At 33.2% G+C, this 22,859-nt stretch overlaps 2 protein-coding genes across 3 annotated transcripts; both read right to left on the reverse strand.

Moving 5' to 3' along the window:
* Window positions 1-1,236: 1,236 nt before the first annotated feature.
* Window positions 1,237-5,170, reverse strand: LOC112527906 (ATP synthase subunit beta, mitochondrial). The gene is made up of 9 exons (XM_025138757.1): window positions 4,666-5,170; window positions 3,974-4,049; window positions 3,797-3,885; window positions 3,014-3,131; window positions 2,833-2,936; window positions 2,577-2,735; window positions 2,263-2,487; window positions 1,648-1,959; window positions 1,237-1,550 (listed from the first exon to the last, which is right to left on the reverse strand). The coding sequence occupies exons 1-9, from the start codon at window positions 5,143-5,145 to the stop codon at window positions 1,431-1,433; spliced, it is 1,683 nt and encodes a 560-aa protein (XP_024994525.1). The 5' UTR covers window positions 5,146-5,170; the 3' UTR covers window positions 1,237-1,430.
* An 8,148-nt stretch (window positions 5,171-13,318) lies between these two features.
* LOC112527488 (sulfhydryl oxidase 2-like) lies at window positions 13,319-22,366 on the reverse strand. Of its 2 annotated transcripts, XM_025138171.1 has the most exons (12): window positions 22,032-22,366; window positions 20,801-20,825; window positions 20,632-20,724; window positions 17,527-17,708; window positions 16,578-16,650; window positions 16,329-16,397; window positions 16,168-16,241; window positions 15,934-16,090; window positions 15,716-15,756; window positions 14,848-14,994; window positions 13,762-14,214; window positions 13,319-13,598 (listed from the first exon to the last, which is right to left on the reverse strand). In XM_025138171.1, exons 1-12 carry the CDS (start codon window positions 22,262-22,264, stop codon window positions 13,577-13,579), a joined length of 1,569 nt encoding a protein of 522 aa, XP_024993939.1. In that variant the 5' UTR covers window positions 22,265-22,366; the 3' UTR covers window positions 13,319-13,576. The 2 variants fall into 2 exon arrangements, with proteins under 2 accessions (XP_024993939.1, XP_024993938.1); XM_025138170.1 differs by lacking the exon at window positions 13,319-13,598 and having other exon boundaries at window positions 13,605-14,214.
* Window positions 22,367-22,859: the final 493 nt, after the last annotated feature.

The following is a 22,859-nucleotide window of genomic DNA, read 5'->3' on the forward strand; positions in this document are numbered from 1 at the left end:
AAACACACGCCCCACTATTGCCGTCTTCACAACTGTCACTCACCCACAACCACCCCAACATACTACTAAACACCATCACACTATTGTTGTCGTCATACCCACCCACTCCAGGGCTCAGCCACCTGACCACTATTCCATCATTGTCATCGTCACAGCTACCACTATGCCACTTACCCCTACCCACCCCGCCACACCTTACCCTACTTCAACCGACCACCAACCACCATCGTACCATTAAAATCGTCATAAACTACCACCTTGCCACCCACAACCCCACTCTGGCCCTACCCCACCTCCTCACCCCACCCTACCTGCCCCCACCAACCCCGCCTATAGAACAGGGGTTAGGACAGGAGTGGTGGAGCAGGGATTTTGTAGGGATGTGGCAAGATGATAGTTGTGACGACAACAATAGTGAAATGGTGGTTGTTATAGTGTGGGAGAGGCGATAGGTGGGATAGTCCAAACAAAAACGATTGTTCGTGTTTTAGTATTTTTTGTGTAATTTTTTAATTAAAATTTTTTATTATAATTGAATTTAGGTTCAATAACGAAATAATTTATATTTGGTTTAATAATACAATTTTCTTATAAATATCATAATTAATTACTTTGTTAGAACTCGATAATTATCCTAATTATATTTTAGATTTTTTATATTTTAAAATGAGATGTTTATCCGACATTTGATTATGTTTATCCGCAGTTAGTTACACGAATTCAAGCATGAAGCTTTAATAAATTATACTTATACATAATTTACTTGTAATCTTGAATTTTAGGTAATATACATTAATATGCAGTATTTCATGTATAAAAAATGGTTTTTAAAAGTTTTTATCAAATGTTTTATAATATAGTATAGATAACTAGTTATATAAATTTCCCTTAACAAAAATCATGAGGATTACAAAAGATTACCGATAAAACCAAAATTATGTTATTACCCTTAATAATTTACTCCTCTCTCTCTCTCCCTATCTCTCTCTCTCTCTCTCTCTCTCTATATATATATATATATATATATAATTATTGTAGGTTAAGGTGAGAAGACTAAAAAAAGATCTTCACCTTTAGATGCACATTAAGATAAGATGCACCGGATCAATCATTGTATCACGCACGATTCATAGGTGAGTTTGAGATTAAAGATGATCAATGGTCCAGATCTCTTCTTACATTTCTTTACTTTTAAATCTCCTTCTCACATGATTCTTCAAAAATGCGAAAAAGACATGGCATCCAAAGATCTGGGAGAACTAAGATTAGCAAGAAAGATATACAGAGGAGTTCCAAAATCCAACAAAACATTCATCCGCTTTATTTATTCTTCAGCTCAACACAAAACACAATCAAGGGAGGAAGCCTAAGCCTTCTCTCCACCATTTCTATAACTATTTAATGATTTAAAATGAACATTTCACAGATGTCTACGAAGCTGCTGCTGAATCCTTGGCAATCTTTTCAGCTTTCGCAATAACCTCATCGATTCCTCCAACCATGTAGAACGATTGTTCTGATAAATCATCGTACTTTCCATCCAACACTCCCTATCAATCCAAATCAAACTCACCAATTTCAACCCAACAATTCACAACCAAACATACACACACACACACACACAAGGATGAGGCAAAATAAACTGACCTGGAAGCTGACAATGCTTTCCTTCAACTCCACATATTTACCGGGGGCACCAGTGAAAACTTCTGCGACATGGAAGGGCTGACTCAAAAACCTTTGGATTTTACGAGCACGAGCAACAGTCAACTTGTCATCTTCACTAAGCTCGTCCATTCCTAGAATAGCAATGATATCTTGGAGATTTTTGTAGTTCTGAAGAACTTTCTGTACACCACGAGCTGTATTGTAATGTTCCTCTCCCAAAATATGGGGGGAGAGCATACGGGATGTAGAATCAAGAGGATCCACAGCAGGATAAATACCAAGCTCGGAGATCTAATAAATGATAGGATTATAAAAAGCATCAGCTGACCGCTTCCAAAGGAAGACAAAATAAATTAACACTCATTTCGTCCCAAAATAAGTGTCCACATTTCTATTTTAGTTTGTCACATAATAAGTGTCTACTTTCCGGTTATACCCTTCAATTATGAGATGAGAAATTCTTTACTCCCTTATCATCAAGGTTAAATTTGCCATTTAGTTAATTATTAAGTATAATGAAAACGTATAATGAAAATTATGTGTACCTTTTTCATTATGAACATTTATGAGACCGAGGGAGTGGCCATTGTGTACCTGTCGGGATAGCACAGTTGTGGCGTCCAAATGAGCAAAGGTTGTAGCAGGAGCTGGATCTGTCAAATCATCAGCAGGCACGTAAATAGCTTGTACGGATGTAATAGAACCCTTCTTGGTGGTGGTGATTCGCTCCTGAAGGCCTCCAAGATCAGTGGCCAAGGTTGGTTGATAACCGACAGCAGATGGGATACGACCAAGCAAAGCAGAGACCTCAGAGTTGGCCTGCAATATAGACGGACGAGATTAGTTGACAGCTCTAAATCTAAAACAAAAAGATTTGTGAAATCAGCAAATCATACAAGCAAACCCACCTGGGTAAAACGGAAAATGTTGTCAATAAAGAGAAGCACATCTTGTCCTTCAGCATCTCTGAAGTGTTCTGCCACAGTCAATCCAGTCAGGCCAACACGGGCACGAGCACCGGGTGGTTCATTCATTTGACCATAGACAAGAGCACATTTGCTCTCACTCTGAAAACATAAACAATAGTGAAGTAAATAATCTGAAACAGCCGTCTAAAATTAGGGAGCATGTTAATACAGAATGACAGGAGCCTCATATACAAACCTGCTTATCACCTAGCTTAATGACGCCACTCTCCATCATCTCCCTGTACAAATCATTACCCTCGCGGGTACGTTCTCCGACACCAGCAAAGACGGAGAAACCACCTAGACAGTGAAAATGAGCGATAGTCAATAAGAAGCGTCAAACGAATCAACATGTTGAAACATATGAATCTACTAACCATGGGCTTTGGCAACATTGTTGATGAGCTCCATGATAAGCACAGTTTTTCCTACACCAGCCCCACCAAACAGACCAATTTTTCCTCCTCTCTGATATGGTGCAAGGAGATCAACAACCTACAAATACACAAAATATTAAATTGCATGATGACATGTTTTCAAACCCCGTTTCAGTACAGAAAGTTTAATGCACTTCTCATAACCTAACACAAAAAAACACTAACCACCCTTTGGGGTGGACATCAGCATACTCTCGAAAGCATGAAAGAAAAGACCAACAGACGAATCAACAAAACTGCCAACTAGAACTGTTCTTAAGAAGACTAATATTTGATGAACTTCATGTTTTTTACCACTTCGCCTGTTCATTTCCTGCACCATCCCCTCAAGAAAAGGTAAAGAAAATTAAAAAAAATGAAACGATTAACACAACTACCAAGGGAAAAAATAACAATAAAAAAACATGATGAAAAAAATAACGCAACTATCAAGTGTAACAATCACAAAATTCTGTGCCTTTTCTACATAATTGAATTACCAACTTCTCAATCATTTTACCATTTATAAGCACAGTGGAATAAAAAAGTGTATGATCTTCTCCAAGCAAGACATACATAAGGATTTACAATATGGCAGATGCCAGGATGATGTAAACATAACAAAGACATGAGTTTTGAACCAAAGTTGTTAATAAACCACCAACATGAAGAATCAAATATCAACACCTACATCAGAAAAAGATGGAGAAAAGATCATCCAAACAGTCTTGCATTATATATTACCTTGATTCCAGTTACGAGAATTTGTTGTTCGGTTGCCTGCTCAACAAAAGCTGGGGCTTCTCTGTGGATTGGCAGATAATGGTCGGTTTCTGTTGCAACATTTTGAGGAAATATAAGATACTCTTTCCACGAGAAGATATGAAATATATCCTACTGGATGTCATATAAAGCACTTACTAATGTCGCCTCTATGGTCGATAGGCTCTCCAATAACATTGATGATACGCCCAAGGGTGGCTCTACCAACAGGTACCTACCATCATGGGAATGAAAACCCACATGAAACGCATTACAAGATCAGACTCAATAAGCACCACAAAATAGCAAGTGGTATAATACATTCTTATACCACATGAAAATGCCTACCAATTTGAGTATCAAATTATCAGAACATCCTTAATATTTTGGTGAATGACAAAAAGATAACCAATTGCAATTGTATGCTATCAACATTTTTACGTTTCTGAAGGTAAAACAAGGGTTGTATTTTGAGTAATAATTTAAAAAATTGAGATTTTAGTACACTTATGTGAAAAGTGTATCAGATCATCAATAACATATACACATTCCCCTATTTTCTTGACCTCTGGTGAAAAAAGCAAAAGACATGGGCCACATTTCAATCGACAAACTTCAAGATGCAACAAGCATATTAAACTAGTACCAATCATAGGCATCAACATACACAATACAAACATGAGGCGCAAGAAACATCAAAGCAGACTAGGTAGATAGGAATTGAAATGATAGAGCTTAAGGGCACATGGGTATAAATAATTGTTAAGATCTCATAGATTCTACCTAAAAATTCTCGATCATTAGCTTTTTTCATGAAAGGGCATAATAATTCCAAGGCAAGAAAAGCTTACAGTGATAGGAGAACCAGTATTGAGAACTCTTTGACCACGCACAAGGCCTTCAGTACCATCCATGGCAATAGTCCTAACCATATTCTCCCCCAAATGCTGGGCCACTTCCAACACCAACCTAATCGAATTATCCAAAACCTCCAAGGCCGTAAGAATCGGCGGCAATCCCTCACTGAACCTCACATCTACAACAGCACCGATCACCTGGCATACCTGTCCGATCGCTCCGGCTCCGGTGAACTCATCAGTGATCTTTCCAGTTTCAGATCCTTTAGCAGGAGCAGCAGGTGGTGGTTGAGATGGCGCTGCGGTGGCGGATGTGGCATAGTTGACTGCACGGTTAAGAAAGTAACCGGTAGGCGAAGGATGAGATTGGGATCGTGTGCGTGCAATTCTACTTGAGTGAGTAAACGGAGATCTAGAAGGAGATCGGTGAAGGGAGGAGCGGAGGAGGGAGGCTAGTAACCTCCGTGAAGCCATGGCGGATGGGAGTCACAGAGAGAATGAGACTAGGGATTGATAGTACGAGGACTGGTTCGTGATTTAAAACGACAACGAAATTTCATTTAAATAAGAAAACAAAAAGATCCGCTTGGAGCGTCCACCGAAGTTTTGGAGTTCCTGCTACAACCTCTTTTAGCCCCTTAACTTTTTTATTTAAGTTATGCATACTTAACTTTTTATAATATACATTTTAGCCCCTTAATTTTTTTATTTTAGTTATACATACTTAACTTCTATTAATTTATATTTTGATCCCTTAACTTTTTTATTTTATATATACACACTTAACTTTTTATAATTTATATTTTGGCCCCTTAACTTTTCTATTTTAGTTATACACACCTAACTTCTTGTAATTATATTTTGGTCCCTTAACTTTTCTATTTTAGCTATACACACTTAACTTTTTTTAATTTATATTTTGGCCCCTTAACTTTTCTATTTTAGTTATACACACTTAACTTTTTGTAATTTATATTTTGGCCCCTTAATTTTTCTATTTTAGCTATACACACTTAACTTCTTCTAATTTATATTTTAGCCCCTTAACTTTTCTATTTTAGTTATACACACCTAACTTTTTGTAATTTATATTTTGGCCCCTTAACTTTTCTATTTTAACTATACACACTTAACTTCTTCTAATTTATATTTTGGCCCCTTAACTTTTCTATTTTAGCTAAACACACTTAACTTCTTGTAATTTTTATTTTGGTCCCTTAACTTTCCTATTTTAGCTATACACACTTAACTTCTTGTAATTTATATTTTGGCCCTTTAACTTTTCTATTTTAGTTATACACACCTAACTTCTTGTAATTTATATTTTGGCCCCTTAACTTTTCTATTTTAGCTATACACACTTAACTTCTTATATTTATATTGTTTATTAATGCATATTACTTAAAATATATGATTACAAGTAAATAATGCATAAGTACAACTTATTAAAACTTCATACTTGAATTTGTGTAACTAACTACAATAAACAAAATCAAATACTGGATAAACATTTCATTTTAAATATAAAAATTCTAAAATATAATTAGGATAATCATTATCTTCTAACAGAATACTTAATTATTATATTTATAAAAATTATATTATTAAATCAAAAATATATTATTTTCTTATTAAACCTAAATTAAATTGTAATAAAAAAATTGAATTAAAGAAATTACACAACAAAAAAAGATTTTTTAAATAGTTAATTGGATACTAATATCGATATGTTTTTTTTTTAAATTTAAGATATCTTCAAATTTATATTTTATTCAAAAATAAAAACATTATCGTTTTTCTCAAAACCACATAAAACCGTATTATAACATCGACAGAGGGACAGAATAAAACGAAACATTAAAATCAAGATTTATCTCGATGCATTGCGCGATTACCCTTCTAGTATGTATTAATACACAGTACTTCATGCATAAAAAATAGTTTTCAAGAGTTTTTGTCAAATGTTTTATAATATAGTATAGATAATCGTTTTTATGATTTTTTGCATTGAATTTATACAAAATTTAATCAAAACAATAATCTTTCCAATTCATCATATTATTTTTAATATGAGATAAAATCTTTTAAGTATATTTTATATTTTTAATTTATACATAATTTTAATCATAGCATCGTATATATTACTTGATTATGAGTTTGACTCAATTTTGGTTGCAATAATCTATACTATATTATAAAGCATTTGACAAAAACTTTTAAAAATGATTTTTTTTTTGCACGAAGTACTGTTTAATGATGCATATTACTTAAAATTTAAGATTACAAGTAAATTGTGTAAAAATACAACTTATTAAAGCTTCATATTTGAATACGTCTAATTAACTGCAGATAAACATAATCAAATATTGGATAAACATCTCATTTTAAATATAAAAAATCTAATAATTAGGATAATCATTGATAGCTAACAGAATACTTAGTTATTATCTTTATAAAAAAAATTATATTATTAAACCTAAATTAAATTTCTTTGTTACTAAACCTAAATAAAATTATAATTAAAAAAATTTAATTAAAAAAATTACACCAAAACACAAGAACTTTTAAAAGATTAATTTAATACTGATATCGATATTTTTTTTTTTAAAATTTATGATATTTTTAAAATTTTATTTTATTCAAAAATAAAAACATTATCACTTTCTCAAAACTACATAAAACTAATGTTTACTTAAAATTCAAGATTACAAGTAAATTATGCAAAAGTACAACTTATTAAACCTCAATGTTTGAATTCGTATAACTAATTAATGATAAACATAATCAAATAGAGGGTAAACATCTTATTTTAAAATATAAAAAATCTAAAATATAATTAGAATAATTATCGAGTTCTAACAAAATAATTAATTATAATCGTTATAATAAAATTATATTATTAAACTAAATATAAATTATTTCGTTGTTGTACCTAAATTAAATTATAATAAAAAATTGAATTAAAAATTTACACAAAAAATGAGGAATTGTAAATAGTTAATTTGATACGAATATCGATATATTTTTGTTATGCATAAAGTACTGTATATTGATGCACATTACTTAAAATTCAAGATTACAAGTAAATTATGCATAAGTACAACTTATTAAAACTCGATATTTGAATTCGTATAACTAATTGCGGATAAACATAATCAAATAGAGGATAAACATTTCATTTTTAAATATAAAAATTCTAAAATATAATTATAATAATTATCGAGTTCTAACAAAATAAATAATTATTATCTTTAACAAAATAAATAATTATTATCTTGGTAAGAAAATTATATTATTAAACCATACTTCGTTATTGTACCTAAATTAAATTATTAAAAAATTTGAATTAAAAAATTATATAAAAAAATGAGGAATTTTAAATAGTTAATTTGATACTAATATCGATATATTTTTGTCAAATTCTTATGATATCTTCAAACTTATATTTTATTCAAAAATAAAAACATTATCGTTTTCTCAAAATCACATAAAATAAAGAATAAAATAAAATATTAAAATCAAGATTTATTTCGTTGCATTATGCGAGTACCCTTTTAATAAATTATAATATTATGATTCATAGCAATAATAAATTATATATATTATAAATCATAGTCAAAATAATTTATCTGTATATTCATAGTTAATTAATTTTAAAGTCATTTTATTTAAAAAGTTACATAATCTTTACTATATTATAAAACATTTGACTCAATATCTTAAAAACAACTTTCAAAGCATTATGTATTAATATCAAATACTAAATTACTTAATTTTCAAGTTTTCAAATTCTTAATGCTTTGGTACAACCTATTAAACATATCTCCTCATCCCTGATCTATCGACTTCCAACAGATCCTCAGATTTATCAGCTTCACTCATATCCTTTTATTAATCGATTGTTTCATCCATATCCTTTCGTCTATCTATTTCAATAGATTTAGATAATCTACATCAGGCAAATTGCTTCATCTATATCCTTCTATCGATTTCAGCAGGTTTAGATAACCGATCCATCAGATAATGATTCAACATATTTAGACGGGTATACATATCGTTTTTTATTTCTATCACATCCTCTACTCATATATATATTCGAAGCAGGTTCTTCAGGAATAGACAGATTTCAACCTTCCAAGGTTAGTTTCCTTCAATCTTTTGTTTGTTATTCAAGGTTCAATTACTAGGGTTAATTTTTGTGATGAAGCGTATGCATCAATGAAAAATGTTATTTTTTGTGACTACGGACATAATGAACAGGGGTTAGTACTCATATGACAGTGGAATTCATGCATTTCATCTATTCTCTTGATTCTTTTATCAATGCTACTTTACCACATGCTACTTCCTTTCTGTGCGTAAGTACAATTTATTAAACTTCATGTTTGAATTTACGTAACTAATAACATATACCCATAATCGTTATCAGATAAACATCTCATTTTAAATATAAAAAAAATCTAAAATATAATTAGAATAATCATTCTAGCAAAATACTTAAATATTATCTTTATAAAAAAATATATTATTAAACCAAAAATAAATTACTTTTTTTATCGAACCTAAATTAAGTTATAATAAAAACATTGAATTAAAAGAATTACACAAAAAAATAACTTTTAAATAGTTAATTTGATACGATATTGTTCAAAGTTTTATGATATCTTTAAATTTATATTTTATTTGAAAAAACATTATTGTTTTCTCAATACCACATAAAACCGTATTATAACATTGATAGAGACAAAAAAAATGAAACATTAAAATCAAGATGTATCTCGCTGCATTGAGCGAGTACTCTTCTAATAAAATATAATTTATACAAGCATTTGAGAAATTTTCCCATAAAATGATCGATCAACACATTAGAACTAAGCTTCTTTACCTCTGATTTGTTTATATCAGCCCCAGAATTACTGGAATCAACCAACATCATCCATCGTCGTTTCAATATCTACCGTGACACTTCTCTTGCAAGTGCAATTGGTCCTCAAAATCGTATGCATCATCGACTGAGTTATTGTTACTGTTATCATGTTTCTAATTAATAAGTCTTTAAATAACTTTAAAAACATAAAAATGAAAATTATAATATAACACAGATTTATATGAATACAATTTATCACAGTAACAAATATCAGATGTAATTTTTGGCTATAAATGTCTCTAATGAACACATTAAATTTTACAAAAAATGGTGTAAAGAACAATAAAAAAAATCCAAATTGATGTAATACTATCTATACTATATTATAAAGCATTTGACAAAAACTTTTAAAAACTATTTTTTATACATGAAGTACTGTTTATTGATGCTTATTACTTAAAATTCAAGAGTATAAGTAATTTTACATAAGTACAACTTATTAAAGTTTTTTTTAGATTCGTATAACTAACTGCAGATAAACATAATCAAATACATGATAAACATCAATTTTATACATAGAATATTTAAAATATAATTAAGATAATCATTGAGTTATAACAGAATGTTTAATTATTATTTTTATAAAAAATTATATTATTAAACCAAAAATAAATTACTTTGTTATTAAATCTAAATTGAATTGTAATAAAAAAAAATTGAATTAAAAAACTTATGCCAAAGAAACGAGAACTATTAAATAGTTAGTTTGATACTAATATCGATTTATTTATTTTTAAAATTTTATGCTATCTTCAAATTTATTTCTCATTCAAAAATAAAAACATTATCGATTTCTCAAAACTGCATAAAATCGTATTATATCGATAGAGATAAAGATTAAAAAACTAAACATTAAAATTGAAATTTATCTCGCTGCATTGCACGAGTACCCTTCTAGTTCATTTGTCGTGTATTTGATGTTAAAGTTTTAAAAGGACAAATTAATAGATTTATTTATTTTTATTTCATTGTATTGTATAATGACAATTTAAAATTTTACTTGTGACACATAATATTACAAATTAGATTATATTCATCTTTTAGTTTTAATAAATTTAAATTTTATGTATTCAACTCATAAATTCATGATTGTTTGTTACTAATTTAAAACCCGATAACATATTTAATTAAAACACATATACGAAAATATAACCAACGAAAAAGATGTAAAAATATGCATAATTGACAACTTTATCAACGTGTTGAAGTATTTCAACATCTTCTCCAATCTTGTTCGTTATCGTTGGTGATTTTAGTGCCGTTAGACATTTTGGTATAGTTATAGAAAGGATCTAAGAACTTATGCTAATGCTCGACCTAGAATCTTTATCTATCTCAACTATAGAAAGGCATTCTGTTTTGCAGAAGCCCGATTCAATAAGCAAGTCAAAAGTGAGGAGAGTTAACAGTTATTGTCTGAAATCGGGCATTGAGTTAGAGAGTGTCCAAATTTGAAAAGAAGCATGAGACAGAAGTCGCCTTATTGTTCACTGGAATGATGAGGCTATCTTGGGAATTGGGGTGAGTCTTTTGACGCAAGCTGGGTCATTTCCTCGAGATTTGTTGTATGGTCAGGGAAATGACATTTGTTAAGGGGTTTGGTTTAGTATGCATATGTTCGGAATCAACTTCATTTATGGCGTCTGCTTACGGTGGAGTCAGTTCTAATCGGCAGTTGATGGGAGCATATGACAAATCGGTTTAGGTCTGTTAAGCTCACTGTTGTGTCTATAAGGCTCGTTTGTAAAATAACGTTCTTTTTCCATATTTTGGTGGCAATAAAGGTATGTGTTGGTTTTGGTTTAGTATTCTAATAATTGAGTTTACAGGACTCGCTTGTGGGATGTCAAGATTTCGAGTAGTACTGATGTGTGCCAGTTTGCTTGATACACTCGTTAGTGTGTCTATGAGACTCGTTGATGAGATAATGGGATTTGGATCATGATACTCATGGTTGTGTCTTCTCAAATGTGTTTTTGGGCTGATGTTGTATCTTCATCGAGGTGGAGCATCGAGTACAACTTTAGCTTTGGGTTAGACTCATGGTAGAGCTCAGTTCTTCCTTTAATGGCTCGACATGTGCGGTGCCAAATGTGGGGGTGGTGCCCACATTTGACCTGATGCTTACACATGTAATCCAGGAGTTGGTGACTCCATTTAGAGGATTGGTTCCTCGTTTAGGTGGTATGTCATATCCGTCGGTGATACTTGGATTAATGTGGAGTGTCTGGTTAGACAGCTGATTTCTATGTAGATTTTGGTTTGTGGATGAGAGAAAGTATCTTCTGATGAGACCTATTTTAGGGCATAATTTATGCGGTTCTGGTAAATCATGTTGGCTCTATCGTTGACAAGTGATGACAAAGTCGAAGTTCATTAGCATGTGAGCAATTTGGTTGTTCGTATCTTGGAGTTGTGTGTGTCGAGTGTCAAAGTGGAGTGTTAAAATATGCAACACACAACACCCCTGAACGAAGGAGGAGGATGCACAATGTAGGATGTGACCCAAGGTCGCATTTCATGGAGGTGAACTCTCGGTACAGTTTAGGGGATTTGTAAGCGACCTCCAAGTCGCATGTGAGATCGTATTTGGCCTCCAAACGAGATAAATAAGGGTTCAGGGTTCAGGACAAACACTTCGAGCGATATCTCCATCTCTAATTTCCAAGTACAAGGGTGATTTAACTTGCATTTGTGGATTATAACCATGTGAGTAATACTTTCATGTAACCTATGTATACATTTGGGTTCTATTTGGAGCACGTACACAGTTTAAGTCCGTTGAACCTCGTTATATGCATGTGTCGCTACTTTGGTTGCTTGTCATTATCGTCATATATTATTTGTTGATCTGTTTTGTTTACACATTCGATTGTTGGACGATTTGCATACTTTTGACTTAGCTTTTAGGGACCTTGTGCATTTTGACTACAAAAACCAAACCAACACAAGCAACCACTTTTTTTGGTTTAGTTCGTAATTTGAAGGTCTTTTAAGCTTTTTAGACTTCCATGTACATTTTCAGTTGTATAACTCATGAATACACTATTATTATTTTTTCAAAAGCCACAAACATTTGGGTTCAAATTTCCATCAATTTGTGAAGTACCATTAAAATTCAAAATTCATGAAAATTATCACAAAATACCATCCCATATTAGAGGTGCTTATGAGTTAGGTTGATTGAGTTGAACACATTTGAACAATCCATCCAATATTGACGGTTCAAAAAATTTCAACGCAACTCAATCCAAACAAAAGTGCAACCCAACCCAACCCATTCGGTTTGGTCGAGTTGTGTTTAAACAAAGTAAAATAAACATTGGGAACATAAAAGTAAATAAATCTTCTTTTGAAATACGATCAATCATTCAAGAGAACAAACAAGACCAAGTCGTTTTTGTAACGTATATTGTTAAAGAGATGCAAATAATTTTAGAGAAGTTGCTAAAACTTTCATCGAATTATCAGGTTAGTCGGGTTACTTTTGTATCAATTATATGGCAAGTTACCTCTGGTAGCTTTTTTTGTCGGGTTCTTTTGAGTTGGATTGACCGGGTTGGTCGGATTGAACGGTTTTTTGGACACCCCTATCCCACATGCCAAATACCATAAAAATTGTTTGAGATTATTTTACAAGGATACCAACCTCCTAACCCGTTTAAGCTAAAACTGCAATTATTTCCTACCATCCTTCCACGAAGCGTCAATCTGACCATCTTTTTTTGGTACATTCTCAAATCAAACGTCGTATACCCAGAAACCGGATACATTAGAACCTACTTGTTCATCAGGGTTCAAAACAAATTATCGTCGAAAAAAATGCCCAAAACTATGAAATCTGAGGGAACCAAATCTATACATTCCGCAATATCATATATCATGATGCATATCTGTGTATGTCAAAAAGAAGTGAGAAAGGGACCTCAATTCAAACAGGACAATTTTGACTTGTTTCTGCACCAGTAACTTAAACCATCAGCTCCAGCTTCTTCTTGGCCTGAAATATTTCCGGAACAAAATCATTATAAAAAAATTTCCAACTTCCATTTCTTCCCTTTAATCTTTCTTTCTTGGGTTAAATGTATAATATATCTATTTTGACATTTGATTTTTCGCCTAATAATTATACGATCTTTAAAAGTTGGGGTTTGTGGAAATACTTCCGGTTCTTCTGCTGTGAGCGCCAAAAGCAAGCGAGTGCGCCAAACAAACAGCTAGCCACTGCAATTGCAAGAGCAGCCCCCACAGGTACGACAAGTGCGTTTGTTGACTGAATCATATCTTCTGAAACTGCGTTAGTCTTTTTCTGAGTGTGGCTGAGAATCTCCTTGTCCTTCTCCTTGTACAGGGACACAAGCGTCTTTCCGTAGTAGTTGCCTAAGAACTTGAAGACCTCATCAAGATCCCAATCGATTGAGCTGCTTTCTTCATTCTGATTTTGGGAGGCATAACAAGTTGGACAGAGGCGTTTTGAAGGCCAGATTGCTTTTGGGAATTTGGGATCGCCGGTTTCGAGAGATGCTTCTTCTTTCTTTAGCCTCTTGTTGACTTCATTATGTGTGGTCCATAACCAGAGGACAAAGTCCCGTGTGCTGCTGAACGGTGTAGAGACCCTGCAATGCATTCAAATAGATCATATTTGATAACCAAACTGGAAAAGTAAATCCCACTCGAAAGTAGGGTTTTTTTTTTTTTTTTTTGGGGGGGGGGTGTTGTGGATTTAGTCATGGGTTAGGGGGTGCCTGTGCCCCAACTCTACTATCCCGACACACTGAAAAAAAAATTAGGGATCTTAAAGGTGCATCCAATTTAATTCGATATGTGCTCCCTTGAGTTAACAAATAATGGCTGCTGCAATCTACGGGTAGTGTAATACATAGGCATTACAGCTTGCAAGCTCAAATCTCTTTGCCTCCTTTCTTAAGTTTTGGTAACAGCATCACTGCCCCAGAATAGAATAATAAAACACTTGTATGCCATTTTCAATTAAACTGTACTTTTTAAAATTTATATTATATTATTTTATAGTATGTTGATTATTTTGTGCCACTCGAAAATTTTCAGAATGTTTGAGATGTATGCGGACCTAACCTCTACCTCAAAGAGTAGAGCGGTTGTTTCTATGAAAATCCCCAACTTGTGCAAAAAGTGAGAAAAATAGACCATATGTGATAGGATAACAATAACAAACACCCGGAGTAAAAAGGAAGTTTGTGAAAGAAGCTTCAGCAACTTCTTTTTTTTACCTTGAGCACATACTGTGGAAATGTTGACGACACTCCTCACAGATGAAAAACTGGTGGATGAAATCGCAAGTGGTCGTAAATGCCATCTGACTCTCTCCATCTTCCACTCTCACGGAGAGTGAATGTAACAGAACCCATAAACCACAACTGAGATGTCACAAAAATTTGTTAATATTCTTTTCCTGGACAAGTTCAATAAAATGTTTGGTCCTTAGGTTGGCACAGCTTTGAAACACATCATCAAATTTCTTGCAGGTTCATCTAAGTGGCTTTACGTAAATGATGCTCCTTCCATCCCAAAAGAATTGCGACATTTTCTGTTTGGATGTCCAGCAATAATTGCAGTGATCCCTATTTGGAAAGCTTTCAAGTAGAATTACCTATTTGTCTCGATAGCCATCTGATTTAGGTAATTATGAATCACTTTGGTTATTTCAAGTTCAAATGAGAACCATAAATATTTTGAGAATCTCAGGAATCAACTATTTTTATGTAGTATTCATGATGAATAGCCCTAAATATTCATATATATTATTCATCATGAATATCATTCATTATATCTTGCCCTTTTGACAGGAATATCATGCATTTTCATTATGAATAATTTTCATGATGAATATTTATCACAATTTTTCATGAATAATACATGTATAGTTGGTTCCCAGATTCTCAAAATATTTACAGTTCTCTTTTGAACCTTCCCCTTCACTAATAATCAGCTATTTCTCAGAATTTCTAGAGTCAGATGCAGTGATTCAAATGGCATGAGTACAAACTTAATTTGTCGCAATTAAACGTGCTGGCCTCAGTTTATGCATCCACCTCAGTTTGATGCAAATAAGTTCTGAAGTCATATGGATTCAAATACCTGAAGCCCCTGGTATCATTCTTGCTGCCGCGACAGAACATCTACATAAGAAATCCCAGAGCAAGGGTATTAATTTATAATATCTTCCATCAATCAAAAGTATTGTATGAAAAGGAGACCACTTTAAAAACATTCAACACATGGATAAAGCTAAACTCATAGCAGTGTAAGTGTATGAAAGCCATCCTTTACAATAGAAAAGTAAGCAAAAAATTTACCCAATATCCACGAGGAACTTCTTTTCCACATATGTTAAATTTACCCTGAAGACCATGTCTAGTGCCATTTTCATATTCATGTTTGCTTGCCGACCACATACGTGAAGGGTACAAATCGTCAAAGCTAACGAGTATATCAGCACTTCCCATACGACACCTAAAATGTCCAGACTCCAAGTTAAGTAAGTAGAATCATTGAACATCAAGTATGAAATGAAGAAAGGTGGATTCAACCTCCTCGAAGGATGATGAGCCACCATTAGTTGCATGAATTTTATAAGTGTAGCTCGAGTATCCGGTTTAATCATCTGTAAAGAAATGAACACAAAAAGTACATGCAATCAGAGGTCTAGGTGGCCAGGCAATAATGATCATAAAGAGTAACATACATTTACCTTGTGTTCCATAATGATGTCAAAGGCAACGGACGTGGACTCTTCAACATCATATACAGCACGTGCAATCTAACTCACGCCACAAATTTCCAAAAGTTAATAACTTGCCTAAAGCTTTAATAGTACAAAATGTTTTTTTTGAAGTACTAGCACTATAGTAAATACGACAAGTTACATATTGAACAAGTGTGTTTAAGTGGTAAATACTCTTGCAGATTAATTATTAACAAAGATTGCTTTCGAACAAACCTGTCCAGGGTCTGAGACGTTTGATTGTAGGAGAGCATCATTCTTATATTTCTCATCTTCAAAGCTATACGAGCTATATAGAAAAGCAAAACATAGAGTCAAAAGCTTAACGGAAGATGCAGTTGCTCACTAATGGTGTGTATCCACATTCTTTTTCGAACAATAAACACAAAGAAGTAACGCATTTTTATCTCAACATGCATGATGTAACACAAAAAATGGGTGTTGTATGCAAAGTCACATACTTGGTTTCTAATTTACCATCTGTCTGTCTAAGTATCTCTACACATATGTAATGGGAGACCAATTGAGATGCATGACGTAGTAACTACAAGCTAACACATGAGTAACAGGACAGATTTTCTCTATAATGAAAAGGAAAGAATGACACTTGTTGCCTCTATTACATGTTCTTTCAACCCATGTTGAGAGGACAATGTCTCCATGCTGGGAAATAAAGGAGGAAAAATAACTCATGCTCTTTGTTTTTATAATTATCTATTCTTTAACTAAATCTACGCAAAACCATCAAGTTCATTTTTCCTTTTCAAATTGAATGCAACTATGGGGAAAAAGGATGTGTTTAGACACTCGTGTTTTACAAAAGAAAATCTCTGGTGAGTTATTAGTAACTTGGATGGTTGCTATAAGTTTCCCCTCACGATTGTATCACATGTTATGTTCCCCACCATACATATTCCCTCTGTATTCACGAGTCTCTTCTCAAATAATCAACTCACACGGCAGAACTAGCATGGTATTATTGTGATACAAACACACCAAAATCAAGCAGACATATAAATATTCATATTGAAGTTAATCATGTGGAGAACTTAACCAACCTCCATTTGCTGTTGGAATTGAGAGTCTCATACAGTGAATGGTATCAATAAAGAGAATGTAATTCCCACTTAGAGATAGCATGTAAAATATCAGCGGCTAAACATACCTTCCCAATCGTGTGTTAATCCATTTGAGCAAACGATCAGCAGTTCTTCCATCATCAATAGGGTGAATTTCACTTTTTTCACTTTTCCCATCCCAACCGCCACCAACAAATTTAGACGGGGGTCCCCAAAAGAGCGATGGGTAGTGACTAATAGAGAACTTATCACAGAGATTAATATTTACCTGTGCTGCCAAACATGGATAAAAGAAGAATTTGTTGCTTAGTCATAACATAATAAAAGGGACTAAAACCATGTCAAACCTGGAAAAGAAAGGGAAATGGTAATCATGACAAGGGAGAAGGGGGATATATTAGATTGCCACAACAATAAGCAAACAAGAAATACCAGAGAAGACACAGGTAAGGTACATGCACGCGCATATCTGTATGGCAGTGAAACCTTTTTATTGTTCCAATTATTTTGCTAAAAAATATCGTCTCCTGTTTATCTGGAGCTATGCCCCTTCAACAAAGATAATAGGGTGTGCAAATGAAAACCAAAAAAAGAACAAACAGTGACAAGCGTCTTAACCAAATTACTGGTTTATCAGTACAGTTTGAATTTCAATAATTACTGAAACTGCGTCCCTGGTCCATTTTCAGTTTTTAGATTTATGTTCTGATTACAACATTGAACCATACAGCAATTTCCGTTATAACAACGTGTCATGCCCATTGACCATTTCGGCATTTACTTCTAATGCTTTCTCTGTTTTGAAGTTCTAATTCCTAATGCTAATGTTGTTACTTTAACAGAGCTTCTCTTCATGCCACCATAGTCATAACTTTATGGTTTGTACTTTGCAATACTGACTCCTTATTAGAATTTACAGCTTTTTGTAGGTTATGGATTGACTAAAACAAATGAAATGGAAGTTAACGGAACAATTTGGACTGTGCTTTTGTTTAAAAAGCATACAAAACAAATCTCGTTCACCCCTGAAAACAATAATAAAAACCACTGCAACGTATATCATCTTAACTAGGGACATTTGTTTACAACTTATGAGCGTATGATATGCGAGACATGGTCAATGTCACATGATAGGTATTTTGCGTTAACCAAACATGCGACCTTAGCACCTTGCTTGTTTTGTGGATGCTTGGTCAACTTAAACCGCTCTTGAAACAGTATGGCACACAAGATTTGTAAAAGAGACTTGAGTTCTACATAGGTTCTTGAATGTTTTTTGGATTGATCATTGATCATGGATGTTTACAAGTAAGCGAACCTTCTTCTTTATATAGGGGTCTCCACCACCTCAACAGAGACTTGAGTTCTACATAGGTTCTTGAATGTTTTTTGGATTGATCATTGATCATGGATGTTTACAAGTAAGCGAACCTTCTTCTTTATATAGGGGTCTCCACCACCTCAACAGAGAATTATACATACAAAACTATTCTAAAACTAGGGGCCTTTTAGGCACAAAAACTTCTAGGTTTGACTACATAATATATATGACTTGTACGTATCAAGATGATTCTAGATAATGTTACTAGATACAAGAATATCCTAGACTATTCTGTAGAACACAAAATTTTCCTGAAGAATTATTGAAAGTCATGGAGTCTTCCTTGAAAAATGTTTGTTGGCAAATCCAGTTAGCACCAACAGGGCTTCCACTGGGTCTGTCGGTGGCACAACCCGACCCAAACTAGGCAATTCATGACAATAAGCTTGATAACGTATGACTGCATACCCTCTCACCGGTAAGATGCAATAGTAACAGGTACGATGTATATCTCCTTTTTTAAATTAATTATAAATGAACACTTAATTCTCAAAAAAACAATGCAGATGTTTTAGACACTAATAGAAAATAAAATTAAAATTAACAAAAAGATGCAAGTTTCATCTTTTATAAGAACTCGCATATGTGGAAGAAAGAACAAGCTAAAATAAAGCTTCTTCAGACAGAGGATTGGTGAATATCACTTCCATTAAACACATTAATTTTTCTACATAAAGCCTTTTACGGTAATTCAAATTTCAAAGTACTAAAACTTATCTACTATAGTTCACTTCTATTATAACACTCCTATACCACCCCAAAAATAATATTAGTAAGATCCTAAGAATAAGAATCAGCATCATCCTCAAGGGAATTGCAATGAGATCAACTTCAAAGAGGAATGAGCAGCAGGAAAAGTCCTGGCATGATAATCACATCATCACCAAAAAGAATTATCAGGGGTGATAGACTTAAGCATGAAATCTAGGATACGTTACTAAGGTCTACATGTATGAACCAAACTAGTAGGTCCCTTTTGTACCTTTCCTGTTTTCCTCAATCCATAGACCACAGGATGGATACACAGCATGACAAATTCCAAGATTTAGCTGGTAGCCACAAAACCCATCTCTGTTATATTATATTTTGTACAAGAAGCAATCGTTATCCCCTCATGAGTCAGCAAGCCCATGATGATGTCAAGTCGTGCATTATATAGTATAAGCTTCTTGTCAGCAATTATCTTTGACGTTAATTCTAAAGTCACCGGAAAAATCCAATCATGTAAGTAGTTTGTAATTAAGAGCTTGTCCTTTTGTGTGAGTGTTTCGTTATGAAAAGTTCCATGATTTAGCCAGTATCCACAAAACCCGATCTCCAGTACATTAGTATCTTGACCTATAAGCTCCACCTTTAGTATGAGTGTCGCGTAATCACAAGCTTGATGTCATGAGCTTGCCCAGCCAAACACGTCATATCTATTACATGTGTATCTCGTCTATTTGTTTAAAGTTTCTTAGTTCTTAAATGTCCAATTGAATCTCAATTCATGTTCCTTAATCAAAGATCACAGGTTTCCCAATTTTAGTAGCAAGCACCTACCCATGCTCCATTTACAGTTTCAGTTGTTTCAAGTGCCAAACCAACAAACTTACAAAAGGTAAACATCATAAATTATGGAACACCAATTTTCATCACTAGTTGCTGTCTTGAGTTAAAGTCATATAACACTGATTGCATATTGCAATCAATTTGTACATACATAAGGTTGTTCATTGATCCTATGATTTGGCCTGAGTCTTCCACATAGCAACATAAAATGAGGACATCACTTTCAAAAGGAAGAATGAAAAAATGTAACTAACATTACCTTATTCGCACAGTCAACTCGGGTCATCAATATAACCCCCGGATGTATAGCATTGGCTCCATTAAAAAGCCTAGCAACCTTTTCATACTGGGGCTGCAAAATTAAAACTAAAATGATAAGTAGTGCAACAAACACATGCATAGCCATTGTGAATAAAAAACACAGATACCTTATAATTTCTGCAAGCCGGGCACCTGCAAAGAGTAACAACCACAACAAATTAGGGTTATATAATGGATATTCGGGAACCCAATTTTCATAAAGTCAAAACAGATATAGCATGTATCCACTCGAAGAGGATATGGACACTGATATGGTGGTCATATGGGTTGAGAAGGCCAAATCCAAGAACTAGTATATATTTTATTTCGTTAAAACATAATATCAAACTTGAACTCATGCATCAAATCAGATGTGGAGAATGCATATTAGAAAAGAAAAAACTGAAAATGGTTTTCCACAAATTACTTCTATAGACTCAGCACTGCTTGCATAACAACATATCTGCTCCACAGCAGATCTGTTTACAAGAGGTTTCTCCTCCTATACACAAGGCTACCAGCATCAACCAGAATATTAGAGAGATAATTGCTTTCTACTACTTCAGATTCACAATAAAGTATAGACACTTCTACAAGATCAAAAGAAAAATCATTTAATACAAGTATGGCAGCCCTATAGCTCTATCAGTAACTGACATTCCATTGGGTCACCTACAAATTGTCCCCAACATTTTATCAACACCCCTATAGAAGACATACATTTTGACTTCAGCCAACAACATGGTTTTCCAGAAAAGGCTTTCGACAAACTCATACAATTTTGCATTACAAATTTAACCAGACAACCATAGGTTTTGAAGTTGAATTACACTGCAACTGCAGCTCCAAAAAATAGGGCCTTTTTAAGCATAAAAAGTCAGATGTATTTCCTTTTTAAGGTTTAGACATCCTACAAATTCATGGTATGGCATGCCTCTTCATCTTTGTTCTTTTTTCTTTTTACTGCAACCACATCTGGGTGGGACCTTCTACCTCCATCCTTCCCAAACAGAGAGAACTTTTGATTTCTGATATTCTAGATCTTTTAAAGAAAAATCAATAGATGAATTAAAATTTACATTAAGTAAACAAATATAATTGTGACAATAAATTTGTAACAAAATCCACTTCAATTTTGCATTACTAAGTTCTCCAAATTCTAAATCGCTATAACAGAGGTTCTCAGTTTTGATCTTTATGCTTTCTCTTTCCATATGTTCACGGTACAGAGGAAAAGAACAGAGTTAAGCACAACTTCACAGTGAAAGAAACCAAAATCTTCAGCAAAGTCCGCCATAAAGCAGTAAGATCTAACCTAATATGCCCTAAATATGAACAAGAAAGAGGTTTTAAACCGACCAGTGAGCGAAGAACTCCACAATGGCATAAGTAGCGGGGGTATCCTTTAAAACTGCATCGAAGTTGGTGACGTTCAAATCGACAGCAAAATCAGGCTGATCTCCACCACCGTTGATGGCACGTAGGAGTGATCTAGATCCCGCCGCCGGATTAATCAGCAAAGCTGATGATATCAAGGATAATGACATGAAGCTCCATAGAAGCAAGGTCAAAAGCTTAAATACTGAAGACATGGAAGGAGAGAATGGTTGCAGATAAATCGGAGTTGTGCAACGGCGAAACAGATTGACCGGCGGCGAAACGTAATTCCGGTTGAAAATGGGAAGTCTGTCCAAAGACTCGAAGTACATGGTGTTTGGAGGAAATAAATATATTCAAATATTTTATTTATTTTTATTTTAATAAAAAAAATTGTGTAATTCACAAAATTCTGTGTTTCAAGAATTCAATGTTTATAATTTTTAGGTTGGATTATAATATCTTTGGATTTTAAGGGGGTGTTTGGGATTGTTTATAAAAATAATTTATTGATTTATTTTGATGTGACATCCGTAATAAATATTTTTGAATATTTGGATAAACAATTTATACCGGTATAAAAAAGCATAAGTTGTTTCAAATAAGCAATCTCAAACAATCTCTTAATTGATTTTAGTAATTTCTTATTCAATTTCGAATAATGTTTTAATATTAAGTGAATTTTGTATGTTATTTTTATTATAATAAAATATATTTTTGGTTGTTTTATTACAAGATTTTTATTTAATATATGATAGATTTTTTGTGTTTCGCTTTATTTATTGGTAAAGATGTAATAGAGATTCCAAA

This window comes from Cynara cardunculus (genome assembly GCF_001531365.2).
Source record: "Cynara cardunculus var. scolymus isolate 2C chromosome LG 15, CcrdV1, whole genome shotgun sequence".
NCBI classification, from domain to species: Eukaryota; Viridiplantae; Streptophyta; class Magnoliopsida; order Asterales; family Asteraceae; genus Cynara; species Cynara cardunculus.

Bases quoted from the DNA above. Each gene is read 5' to 3' on its own strand.
- LOC112527488 (XM_025138170.1), bottom strand. From the start codon at position 22,264: ATGTCTTCAGTATTTAAGCTTTTGACCTTGCTTCTATGGAGCTTCATG. The intron at 17,709-20,631 runs GTAATGTTAGTT...TTGGCAGCACAG, and splicing joins GAGTTGACTGTGCGAATAAG to GTAAATATTAATCTCTGTGA. The intron at 14,995-15,715 runs GTATTTGAATCC...GTGACATCTCAG, and splicing joins AATGATACCAGGGGCTTCAG to TTGTGGTTTATGGGTTCTGT.
- LOC112527906 (XM_025138757.1), bottom strand. From the start codon at position 5,145: ATGGCTTCACGGAGGTTACTAGCCTCCCTCCTCCGCTCCTCCCTTCAC. The intron at 3,886-3,973 runs GTAAGTGCTTTA...ATGTTGCAACAG, and splicing joins CGACCATAGAGGCGACATTA to AAACCGACCATTATCTGCCA. The intron at 3,132-3,796 runs GTAATATATAAT...GTGTATTTGTAG, and splicing joins TTCTCGTAACTGGAATCAAG to GTTGTTGATCTCCTTGCACC.